The sequence below is a fragment of the Aulonocara stuartgranti genome (assembly GCF_965226115.1).
Source record: "Aulonocara stuartgranti genome assembly, chromosome: 11".
In the NCBI taxonomy this organism is placed as follows: Eukaryota; Metazoa; Chordata; class Actinopteri; order Cichliformes; family Cichlidae; genus Aulonocara; species Aulonocara stuartgranti.
Window position 1 is genome coordinate 37,402,319 of NC_138947.1, and position 12,832 is coordinate 37,415,150.

The following is a 12,832-nucleotide window of genomic DNA, read 5'->3' on the forward strand; positions in this document are numbered from 1 at the left end:
CCGGATTAGATTGTTGACGATTTCGCGTGATCCTGGATCAGTCGGTTCCCCGAAGCTCATCCGGGACTTGCTGTCATAGCAACAGAGCCGTAAGCGTAAACCTGCTCGGGAGCAGGTTTACTTTATGTAAACAGGATTAGATCGCGGCCACGCAGGTATGTCCGCTTCATCTATACGAAAGCAACAGCGATATTCCACCACTGTTTCACCATAAATAAATAACATCAATGTAACTGAAGATAATGCAGCACTTGATCCTTTTATTGATGTCACACAGATACATACAGGTCATTTCCTAAAAAAGGGAAATGTACTATTAACATTCTATTACATGTATGTGATTATTACAGATGTAATTCATATTTCAGAGTAGTAATTGTAAATTACTTCGTGTAATCAAGATGAGAGACCACGGCTATAAAAGCCAAGGTGGATTTGGGAAGCCTGTTGCAGCCATGTCCTGTCCGTATACGCGAGCAGCCCATTGCGGAAGGTGCAAGATTGATAAGGAGAGTCCTCAGAATCCAGCGTATATTGCGGGACAGACAGGATCCTTTAGCTCAGCGCGACAGTGTGCTCATTGAGAGATATCGATTTTCCCGTGAGGGTATTATTTACTTAACCAACTTGTTGACGAGGGGGTGCAGGACCACCACCTGTCTTCTTTTGCTCTGCCCTTTTCTTGGTTGCTGTTATAAACAAACAAACAGATTATTTCAGGGTCTCTTTCCAAGAGACGACAAGCAATATAAGTGATAAATATTACCATTCTGTAGAATATTCTTATATTTCACTTTTACTTGTTCTCATGTTCTAGTGGGTCCTGTTGTGGCTCTAATGTGAAAGAGGATATAATATAACAATATAATATAATGTAATATAATATTGGATAATATAGTGTAATATAATAAATCTACCCTACCGTCTACTGGTGTTGGCCAGAGGGGCCGATGGCGCGATATGGCAGCCTGGCTTCTGTCAGTCTGCCCCAGGGCAGCTGTGGCTACAACTGTAGCTTGCCTCCACCAGTGTGTGAATGTGAGAGTGAATGAATAGTGGCATTGTAAAGCGCTTTGGGTGCCTTGAAAAGCGCTATATAAATCCAATATATTATTATTATTATTATTAAATTACTTACGAGTTTAATTTGTCAGCAACTTTCTGCCAGCCCTCTCTCCTTGCTTTTGCAGCCTTTGCAGTGTTCCCTTGCGTTCTGATTAAACTCTGAAACTCCTGAAATCCCTCACTCAGGAGTTCTTGCTCTGCTGCCGAAAAATACCGAGCCGAGCGCGCTCCTTCGACATTTTCGCCGACCAATCAGAGGGTTGCCGATCAATGTTTCTACTATCGATGCGTAGCCCCTTTTACGACACCCAGTGATGTCACATTACTGCGTCCAGCTGTACTAATCGTCAACGGAAGGTGTGTTCGGAGAACCGGATTAGCGAGCTCACGGTTAGCGCGATGGTTTGATCTTGGATGTGTCATTTGATCTTGGATGTAGTGAGCGACGTACGAAGAACGGGCCCCTGGTCTTTGCACATAAAGCAGGTAATGGATGTGTGGCTGCTCTGAATTAGCGTGGAGTATATGTACAGTGATAACAAAGGGCTATTCTATTCTAGAAGATCACAGAAACATCTAAACAATACTTTAAATAATGACCAAACGAAACTGTTTTGTTTTCCTGTGTATCCAAGTCTAGCTTTGTATTTCTGGCATCCATCAACAAAGCTGTGTTTGAGTGAGGTCCTGCCTATGAGTCTGCATTTTTGGTCGTCATCCTGCCTGCTTCACATCGCCACATGACATCCTGCTGCTATCCTTTGGTTACATATCACCCCTGACTCCGCCCACTCCAGCCTGCCTGCACTCTCTTCTTCCCCCCTCTTGTGAACCGTCTGTTGCTTTGGTGGTTGGACTCCAGGTATTTAAACTCGTCTACCCTCAGCACCTCCATGTTTTCCATGTTCACCTTTCCCTCCATGTCCGTCTCATTCCCTCATTGCTTCTACCGACTTTCATTCTTCCTCCAGCACATACTTCACCCTCTGCAGGTCCTCTTCCACCTGTTCCCTGTCTACCTGAACATCAGACTCCTTCCTGAACTCTCCAGGCCATCAAGTCAAGTACCTCCCTTGGTAGGTAACACAGCCAGTCACCAACAGCTCAGTGCCCTCGTTGCATATCCGGTCAGTGATGGATATGGTATGATGCATAGGGTTACACCACTTGCTACTGACAGGCAAATTTAGCCCCACTCACTCTGCTCTGTCTGCTCATTCTGAAGCCACTAAAACTCATCACAGAGTCGGTAATGATGTTTCAGCCATGTCTCTGTCAGGCACAACAGGCTGCTCTCCCAATACAATTTCTGTTAAAGGGATGGTTGGCTCAACAGAGCTCTGACTGTTTGTCAGCCTGGCTACAGAGCTGAAGAGAAACCTGGGGTTGTTCTTATTTTCTTCAATCAGTGATGAATAGTAAGATGTTCTGGCTTTGCGGAGCGCTTTCTTATAAAGCAGCAAACTATTTCTCTAGTGGGTGGATTATATTCTTAAACTTAGTTACAGCGCTTTCAGAAAGACATCTATGATAAAGTCTACTCTCCACCGCTGTGTAATCAATTATTGTAAATGTAAATGTTATCAGGAAATGATCAGACAGCAGAGGGTTTTCAGGAAACACTGTTAAATGTTCAGTTTCTACGCCATATGTTAAAACAAGATCTAGAGTGTGATTAAAGTGGTGGGTGGGTTCTTTTACATTTTGAGAGAAACCAATTGAGTCTAATAACAGATTAAATGCCATGTTGAGGCTGTCATTTTTAGCATCTACATGGATGTTAAAATCACCCACAATAATTATTTTATCTGAGCTCAGAACTAAATTAGATATAAAGTCTGAGAAATCAGACAGAAGCTCTGTGTAAGGCCCAGGTGGACCATAGATCATTTTTGCCATGTTAGGTTATAAAATTAAGGAAATTTAGATTTCCACCCAGAGCATGTAACACAAAGAGAAATGCACTCTGTCCAACCATTCTGCTCACAAAGATCAGAACAAAGTCAGCATTAGCTCGGAGTAGATAAGTAAACCTCAGGTGATTTGATTCTGTTTGATTATTATTTATTTCTGCTTTCCCCTCTTAATAAAACATCTTGCAATTAAAGCCTAAATTGTGCACATTCACCTTTTAACCCTTTGTGAAACATTAGTATGAATAGCTCTAACAGGTTATTCCAGCCTTTTAAAAGTAAGAGCCCGTTTGAGGTGACCTGTTCTAGAGGGAGCTGCTGGAACATGTGTGGCTGGTAAGGCTACTGCAGAATTAGGCGAGTCCCCTCACCCATCAGCTCCATGTAAACTCTGCATTGCCTGCTGGGTAATAGGATCAGAGCCGATCCAGACGTTCTGTATTTGTGTGCCGGCTCCACCAGATCAACACAGCACAGAATCAGAACCCTTCCCAGAGAAATGATGGATTTTGAATCAGAGTTTTCTGTCAACAGTTTAAATAGTTGCACAAACATTGCTGAGGCATTAGCTGCACTTTGTGTAAATAGCTGTATATAAGTTTGTTGCTTATAAATAGGTCTATTCTGATTTTTTAGATCCTTCCATCAAGTGGAAACGACTTGTCCACATTTTTGAGCTATACTTTATTATAAATTCAACATGATATCCCAAAGTTTGTAGATGTCTTAACACCAGTTTCAGTAATGTATTCCAGACTGCATACTTGGGATTTCAACAGTAATAAAAATAATAGTAATGATGCAAATGATGCTGAAGCAAAAATTCCTCATTTTAACATTGTCATAAAGTTCAGCGAAACACAAAGAAGAGCAGTACTTTTATAACAATGTTCTGTAAATACTTTGTGTCAGTGATTCCTCCACAGAAGAACATGTACTGTGTTAAAATCACAGCCAGGCATAAGAGAAAGTTTGAGTTTGTCATTTGTCTCATTTATCAGTGTTTATTTTACACTGTGACAGGACTCCACACTTGATAGTCAGGACTCATTGTGATTATTATTAGTGTTTGACATTTGTCAGAGTGTGGAAGGAGAGTTAAAAACAAATCCACAAATTATTAGTAAAACTACCGTTACGACATCTACATAATGTAATTTACTAATCATATTATTTTTTTCAGTAATGATAGCTTTATTAGAACAATCATATCCAGCGATCAATGTTTTTTGTTTTTTTTTGTTTTTGTTTTTTAAGAAAGATGAAGGAAAAGAAAAACAGAAGGGGAGAGGGACAGTGAGAAAGGAAAAAAAATCTCCTGGATCACCTGTTGAGAGAAGAAGAGAAAACAAGCAAAAAAAACAGAGCAACATACTAAACACAACACCATCACGTTAATCTAGCTAAGTGTAAACAGCAGTAAATACTAAATATTCAATGTTGTTGTGCAGCACGCAGGACAGACAGCGCACAATGTGCTTTCAAGTAGCAGCCAAGAAAGGTGTAATTTTGGGCTTTTGCGCGCTTGTATTCAAAAGGTTTCCACATGTAATGGTCTGCAAGAGGATGTAGAGGACCATAGCCCCGCCCCCAGGGCATGAAGCAGGCATGGAGGAGATCCAGGCTCCAGACATCCAGAGGCCCCAGAGTGCGAGAGCCCAAGCAGGACCACCGGAGGGGCATCGTGCCACCCTCCTGGGAAGAGCTGAGGATCCCCAGACGAGGCATCACCCAGTAGCCACCGAGCAGAAGCTAGAGGGGGCTGCACCGGCGTGTCCGCCGGCTCTGTCGGCAGTCAGCTGTGCCAGAGTGAACCGAGCCGCAGGCCCAGAGGCCGGAGGCCCGAGGGCCCCCCGTGCCCCGGAAGAGGCCTGATCGAGCAACAGGCGCCAGGCCCCGCCAAGTAGTCACCGGGAGTGAGCCGGTACATACCTGAGCGCCCAGCCCCGGACACCAAGAACCACCAACGCACCGATCCCTGAGGTCATCTGTTACCGGCAGGGAGTGTGGTGAGGGGAGACAGGCCTTGGAGGGCCTGGGAGTTCCCAGAGAGGTGGAGTCTAAGACCCGACCTGACATATAGACACAGACAAACAGGCACACACAGACACAAACGTGCATTCCCACCCTCATGCTCTCATATACAAACACTCAGCACTCACCCAACGTAAGGATTGACATAAATGGACAAGTACACACAATCACACTCCCCAAACATACTCTATACCCCGGGTCCAGGTACCCTCGCCCCCAGAGGGGGAAACAGCATCCAGACCCAAGAGATGTTACCCTTCCCCCCGGGGTGGAGGCAAGCAGACCGTCCCAGGCTCCGCAGCAGCAGGGAGGCCAATCGGACAGCCAACATCTCCTCCCAGCCCCCCCGCCCCAATGGCCAGCAGAGAACGGGGGTGTGTGAAGACCCCATACCTCCCTCCTCCCGCTCATGTGTAGTGTTGCTGCGTGTTGTTCTAAAGTGCATTTAAAACCCGGGAGAGCATGGTGCTGCTGCCAGAGAGCAGCAGGTGTCAGCACGGCCCCTCCCGAGAACCCTCAATGTCTACATGGATTTAAAATTGAGAGGTGGGCACCGGCGCCAGAGGTAGGTTTGAGTACACAGACCGTCCGCTGGACACCGTTAACGTGCCCACCCTCAAGGCCCTATATGTATGTGTGTGTTATGAGAGTGTGAGTAATGTGGATGTCTAAGTTGTGAGATAAAATTGAGGCACAGGTGGCCAGAAGGGGACGGGGGGGGGGATGTCTCCCCTGCACCCTCGTGACACACCCGCACCCCAAGGCCGTGTGGGTGAGTGTGGTGGAGCGGGAAGAGGGAGGCAGCCGGGGATGGGGAGGAAAAGAAGGGAGGGGAGGATGCCCCTCCCTAGGGCCAGCTCCCCCGCTGACCCCAGTAGGCACCCCCGTCCTCTGGTACCCACCAAGGCAAGGGAGCCCAGGTCCATCCAGACCGGGGCCTACGGTAGCACTGCCAAGCCCCACAGGACCCGGGGCAGCCCACCCCACCCCACCGCAGAGGAAACTGTACCCACCCCAACATTCAATCGTCTCCCAGACTCCACAAGACAACAGACACCCAGGTTAAGTTTATTCTCCACCTCTCCTATGTCTCTCCCCCACCTGCAGAGTGGACTCCTGCAAGGATGGAACAACCTCCCCGCCAGTTGAAGAGCCCCCCAGTTAGGCCGATGCACAAGAGGCCCCCTGCGCCAGGGCTGATCATATTATTAATGTATTTATTTATTTATTCATCAGCAGTCTTAAGAAAGCCGGGAGAGGCTTCAGGCGACTACGACGGGTTATTTTACGACATAAATTTTGCCTGGTTTCTACATTCAGGGTCATATAATGATGATGTTTAACCACATTTCTGACTAAAACTAGACGAGCAATAGAAATGTATCTACGAGCAGTGTGTGAATATAAGGTATGACAACATTAAGCCCAAGCAGGCCCAGTTTTTAATAAGAAGACTGGTAACACAACCGCAGCAGTGATGAAGTCTGTCTGTACGCACGGCAAAGAGCAAAGAGCTGTTACAGAGACACTGACCTCAGGGAGAGACGAAGAACATGTTTTTCCCAGTAAAACCTTTACTGTTTGGGGGTGCACCAGGCCACAGGTCAAGGCTTTTGTAAGATATACAAATAAAAGTTTTTTTGCAGACCAATAAAAATGTACACAGTAAAACTGCGAGGCGCTGACAGATGTGACAGATGCTCATTTAAACCATTAAACATTGTAATGTCTGAGTTTTTATTATTGCTCATTAAAAAAGATTCTTTATCAATAATTGCTGCTCTAATCTCAATCCCATGTTGCCTCGTTCTCGAGTTCTCTCATTCACAGATGTGGGTGTCCACACCACGTGCCCGCTCGCAGTCCCCCACAGCCTTTTACAGCTGTAGTCTGTGGTTTGCACGGTCCCTCACTAAGACCAGTTTACATGGGCTGGTTCTCCCTACCTGTCATCAAATGGAGTTTTTGCACCTGTAACTGACTACTGCAGTGTTTTTGCAGGTACAGTGGGGCAAAAAAGTATTTAGTCAGCCACCGATTGTGCAAGTTCCCCCACTTAAAATGATGACAGAGGTCAGTAATTTGCACCAGAGGTACACTTCAACTGTGAGAGACAGAATGTGAAAAAAAAAATCCATGAATCCACATGGTAGGATTTGTAAAGAATTTATTCGTAAATCAGGGTGGAAAATAAGTATTTGGTCACCTCAAACAAGGAAAATCTCTGGCTCTCACAGACCTGTAACGTCTTCTGTAAGAAGCTTTTCTGTCCCCCACTCGTTACCTGTATGAATGGCACCTGTTTGAACTCATCATCTGTATAAAAGACACCTGTCCACAGCCTCAAACAGTCAGACTCCAAACTCCGCCATGGCCAAGACCAAAGAGCTTTGGAAGGACACCAGGAAAAGTATTGTAGACCTGCACCAGACTGGGAAGAGTGAATCTACAATAGGCAAGCAGCTTGGTGTGAAAAAATCAACTGTGGGAGCAATCATCAGAAAATAGAAGACATACAAGACCACTGATAATCTCCCTCGATCTGGGGCTCCACGCAAGATCTCATCCCGTGGGGTCAAAATGATCATGAGAACGGTGAGCAAAGATCCCAGAACCACACGGGGGGACCTGGTGAATGACCTGCAGAGAGCTGGGACCAAAGTAACAAAGGTCACCATCAGTAACACACTACAACGGCAGGGAATCAAATCCCGCAGTGCCAGACGTGTTCCGCTGCTGAAGCCAGTGCATGTCCAGGCCCGTCTGAAGTTTGCCAGAGAGCACATGGATGATACAGCAGAGGATTGGGAGAATGTCATGTGGTCAGATGAAACCAAAGTAGAACTTTTTGGTATAAACTCAACTCGTCGTGTTTGGAGGAAGAAGAATACTGAGTTGCATCCCAAGAACACCATACCTACTGTGAAGCATGGGGGTGGAAACATCATGCTATGGGGCTGTTTTTCTGCCAAGGGGACAGGACGACTGATCCGTGTTAAGGACAGAATGAATGGGGCCATGTATCGTGAGATTTTGAGCCAAAACCTCCTTCCATCAGTGTGAACTTTGAAGATGAAACGAGGCTGGGTCTTCCAACATGACAACGATCCAAAACACACCGCCCGGGCAACAAAGGAGTGGCTCCGTAAGAAGCATTTGAAAGTCCTGGAGTGGCCTAGCCAGTCTCCAGACCTCAACCCCATAGAAAATCTGTGGCGGGAGTTGAAAGTCCGTGTTGCTCGGCGACAGCCCCAAAACATCACTGCTCTCGAGAAGATCTGCATGGAGGAATGGGCCAAAATACCAGCTACTGTGTGTGCAAACCTGGTAAAGACCGATAGTAAACGTTTGACCTCTGTTATTGCCAACAAAGGTTATGTTACAAAGTATTGAGTTGTATTTTTGTTATTGACCAAATACTTATTTTCCACCCTGATTTACCAATAAATTCTTTACAAATCCTACCATGTGGATTCATGGATTTTGTTTTTCACATTCTGTCTCTCACAGTTGAAGTGTACCTCTGGTGCAAATTACTGACCTCTGTCATCATGTTAGGTGGGGGAACTTGCACAATCGGTGGCTGACTAAATACTTTTTTGCCCCACTGTATCTGCGGCTGCATTTGGAGTCTCCCGTTCAGGGGACAAACTTCTGAGGCTGGATGCTGTCCGATCGAGTAATGCTGCCTGTGATCACTGCTGCTACGACTGCTAAATATTTGGAAAACAAGTTTAAATTCCGAGCATTACCAATCGTTGTACACACAATGGCAAAGCTTCGGTTTCCTTTGACCTTATTTTCATCATTGTATATCACCTGAAATGTTTAGAACAGAGCTCCACATATTTCTGGCATTTACACACACATGTTCACTATTGTTATGCAGTCTGAATGCTCTCTGCCTGGCCTGTCCATTTGCAGTCCATCTAAAATGCACCTCTCTGACAGGACCCAGCAAATCTTTCATTTTTAGCGTTTGTAAGAACAATGGCATAATTGTTTCACAAACTAAAAGTGAAGCTTGCACTCTAGAAGCCTTATGTCTTCTAATTATGTATATCAGTGTTTATAGACAGGTTCAGCCTTGTGATTCTGTGGTGGACTCATTTAAACCTCTCCTTTTTATGTTGCTGCAGAAACAAACTGAAGTAAAAGCCGGCCTACAGCACATTGTTGGGCCGTGGTCACTTTCTGCTCCATATCATGTTTGGCTTCAATCACATAGCCCGACAGCTGGTACAGAATAAGAGGGTTTGGATATTTTGACTTGTTTTTAGTTTTCCAGCCCCTCGTGCCAATAATTCCCTCCGTCCATCTGCGGGTCGCGGGGCAGCAGCCTAAGGAGAGAAACCCAGACCCCTCTCTCCCCAGCTCCAGCTTATCCAGGGGATCACCAAGGCGTTCCCAGGCCAGCTGAGAGATGTAATCCTGGGTCTGCCCCGAGGCCTCCTCCTGGTGGGACATGCCCAGAACACCTCACTCAGGAGGCATCTTTATCAGATGCCTGAACCACCTCAGCTGGCTCCTTTCGATGTGGAGGAGCAGCGACTCGACTCTGAGCCCCTCCCGGATTGGCTGAACTCCTCACCCTATCTCTGAGGGAGAGGCCGGCCACCCTTTGGAGGAAGCTCATTTCTGCCACTCGTTCTTTCGGCCATGCCAGTAATTATTTATGAGTTTTAGCAAACATACAGCATGTTACTGTCCAACCAACAACTCGTGGCACAAAAGGCAATAACTGTCGTACCTCTGTGGATCCAGTAAAAGCCACCTTGTCGACATCCATGTGCCTTGCAATGGCAGCACCAGCTGTTGGTCCCATGCCAGACAGGATATTCACAACACCTTCAGGAAAACCCACCTGGAACAGAACCAAAGCTTAGGAAAACCTGGCTTTTTGTGTATAGGGTCACATCAAAAATACATTACTCTCTCTTTCAATAAAATTTAACACATCAGGACATTTTTTAAATCATGTCGTCCTTACCAGGTCCTATACGATTTAAATACAACTCAGATGAATAACAATACACAATGTGTTAAACCACGTCATTATTGATCTCCCAAAACTGAAACCAAAATGCAGCAGCAGTGTGTAGGACGTCCCCCGGGTTCAGCAGCAAGTCGCAGTGATGGTTTCTCTGTGAATAATCTCTCACATCACCCCCGGAGAATTTTACTCGCTCTTCTTTACAACGATACTTTAGTTCATTGAGCTTTGTGGGCATTTGTTTATGCACAGCTCTTTGAGGGTCCCAGCACAATACTTCAGTTGGGTTAGGGTCTTGGTGTTGAGTAGACCACTGCAGGACCTTAATTCTTTTCCTTTTCAGGCACTCTGTGGTAGATTTCCTGCTGTGCTGGGATCCTTGTCCTGCTGCTTGATCCATTTTGGCTCACTGACAAATGGCCGCACGTTTGACTGCTGAGGTGGTTAAAATAAGCTCTCCAGTGTCCTGGCCCCTCTGGTAGATCACATTAAACCTAATTCTGTTATGGGATGGCTGTTGGAGAGCATTCCTCCCTATAGTGGTACCAAAGGTTGTATTCCAGCTCCCGAGGAAATCACACCTCCCAGACTACAGTGTGTGCCAGCGCTGGAGAGGAGATTCCTCTCTCAGTCTGGGCTGGGTGGGAGTTTGCTCTTTGTCGCCAGTTGCTCATGAGTTCATGGATTGAATCCTGTCTCTCAGAGAGGTCGTTTTCCGTAGCCATGGGGCAGCACTCCTCGGCCTCTGCCCCATTCACTGTGGTGTTCCTCAAGGATCTGTGCTCGGCCCAGTTCTTTTTTCCTTGTACATGCAGCCGTTAGGATTAATATTTTAAAAATATAACATTTCCTTCACTGCTACGCCGACGACATACAAATTCATTTCCCTTTGACATCGGATGTTTCTACTTCTCTGCAAGCCCTATTTGACTGTCTAAATGAGAGAGACTAAACTTGGTTATCACGTCTCTCACACTGAACCAGGATAAGACCGAAGTTACAGTTTTGATAGTCACACCCCGCTGGAACAGCTACAGTGAGGCAAAAAAGTATTTAGTCAGCCACCGATTGTGCAAGTTCCCCCACCTAAAATGATGACAGAGGTCAGTAATTTGCACCAGAGGTACACTTCAACTGTGAGAGACAGAATGTGAAAAAAAAATCCATGAATCCACATGGTAGGATTTGTAAAGAATTTATTGGTAAATCAGGGTGGAAAATAAGTATTTGGTCAATAACAAAAATACAACTCAATACTTTGTAACATAACCTTTGTTGGCAATAACAGAGGTCAAACGTTTACTATAGGTCTTTACCAGGTTTGCACACACAGTAGCTGGTATTTTGGCCCATTCCTCCATGCAGATCTTCTCGAGAGCAGTGATGTTTTGGGGCTGTCGCCGAGCAACACGGACTTTCAACTCCCGCCACAGATTTTCTATGGGGTTGAGGTCTGGAGACTGGCTAGGCCACTCCAGGACTTTCAAATGCTTCTTACGGAGCCACTCCTTTGTTGCCCGGGCGGTGTGTTTTGGATCATTGTCATGTTGGAAGACCCAGCCTCGTTTCATCTTCAAAGTTCTCACTGATGGAAGGAGGTTTTGGCTCAAAATCTCACGATACATGGCCCCATTCATTCTGTCCTTAACACGGATCAGTCGTCCTGTCCCCTTGGCAGAAAAACAGCCCCATAGCATGATGTTTCCACCCCCATGCTTCACAGTAGGTATGGTGTTCTTGGGATGCAACTCAGTATTCTTCTTCCTCCAAACACGACGAGTTGAGTTTATACCAAAAAGTTCTACTTTGGTTTCATCTGACCACATGACATTCTCCCAATCCTCTGCTGTATCATCCATGTGCTCTCTGGCAAACTTCAGACGGGCCTGGACATGCACTGGCTTCAGCAGCGGAACACGTCTGGCACTGCGGGATTTGATTCCCTGCCGTTGTAGTGTGTTACTGATGGTGACCTTTGTTACTTTGGTCCCAGCTCTCTGCAGGTCATTCACCAGGTCCCCCCGTGTGGTTCTGGGATCTTTGCTCACCGTTCTCATGATCATTTTGACCCCACGGGATGAGATCTTGCGTGGAGCCCCAGATGGAGGGAGATTATCAGTGGTCTTGTATGTCTTCCATTTTCTGATGATTGCTCCCACAGTTGATTTTTTCACACCAAGCTGCTTGCCTATTGTAGATTCACTCTTCCCAGTCTGGTGCAGGTCTACAATACTTTTCCTGGTGTCCTTCGAAAGCTCTTTGGTCTTGGCCATGGCGGAGTTTGGAGTCTGACTGTTTGAGGCTGTGGACAGGTGTCTTTTATACAGATGATGGGTTCAAACAGGTGCCATTCATACAGGTAACGAGTGGGGGACAGAAAAGCTTCTTACAGAAGACGTTACAGGTCTGTGAGAGCCAGAGATTTTCCTTGTTTGAGGTGACCAAATACTTATTTTCCACCCTAATTTACGAATAAATTCTTTACAAATCCTACCATGTGGATTCATGGATTTTTTCTTCACATTCTGTCTCTCACAGTTGAAGTGTACCTCTGGTGCAAATTACTGACCTCTGTCATCATTTTAAGTGGGGGAACTTGCACAATCGGTGGCTGACTAAATACTTTTTTGCCCCACTGTACCTGATGCCTTAGGGCCCCTTGCTAGCCATCTCTCGCTCACTGTTAGAAACCTTGGTGTTTTCCTGCTCTTTCAAACTCGAGAAATCGACCTCCTCTGTGGTAAAAACTGTTTCAACCAGCTGCGTCAGATATCTAAAGCAAAGCCATACCTCCCTTTGAAGGACCTCGAAAAGCTTATTCACACTA

The 12,832-nt window shown here is 45.9% G+C and overlaps 1 protein-coding gene and 1 long non-coding RNA gene across 2 annotated transcripts in view; one reads left to right on the forward strand and one right to left on the reverse strand.

Moving 5' to 3' along the window:
- The window catches only part of LOC309716929, a 26,202-nt gene extending 19,060 nt beyond the window's left edge, over positions 1-7,142 (forward strand). The window contains exon 3 of the long non-coding RNA XR_014279574.1: positions 1,701-7,142. This is a non-coding gene — a long non-coding RNA (uncharacterized lncRNA). The remainder of the gene's footprint in view (positions 1-1,700) is intronic.
- LOC309716906 (aldehyde dehydrogenase, mitochondrial-like) overlaps positions 1-12,832 on the reverse strand; it is a 38,497-nt gene that overhangs the window by 12,425 nt on the left and 13,240 nt on the right. Inside the window, exon 7 of the mRNA XM_082551033.1 lies at positions 9,763-9,876. Within this exon, the coding sequence (XP_082407159.1) occupies positions 9,763-9,876 (114 nt within the window). The remainder of the gene's footprint in view (positions 1-9,762; positions 9,877-12,832) is intronic.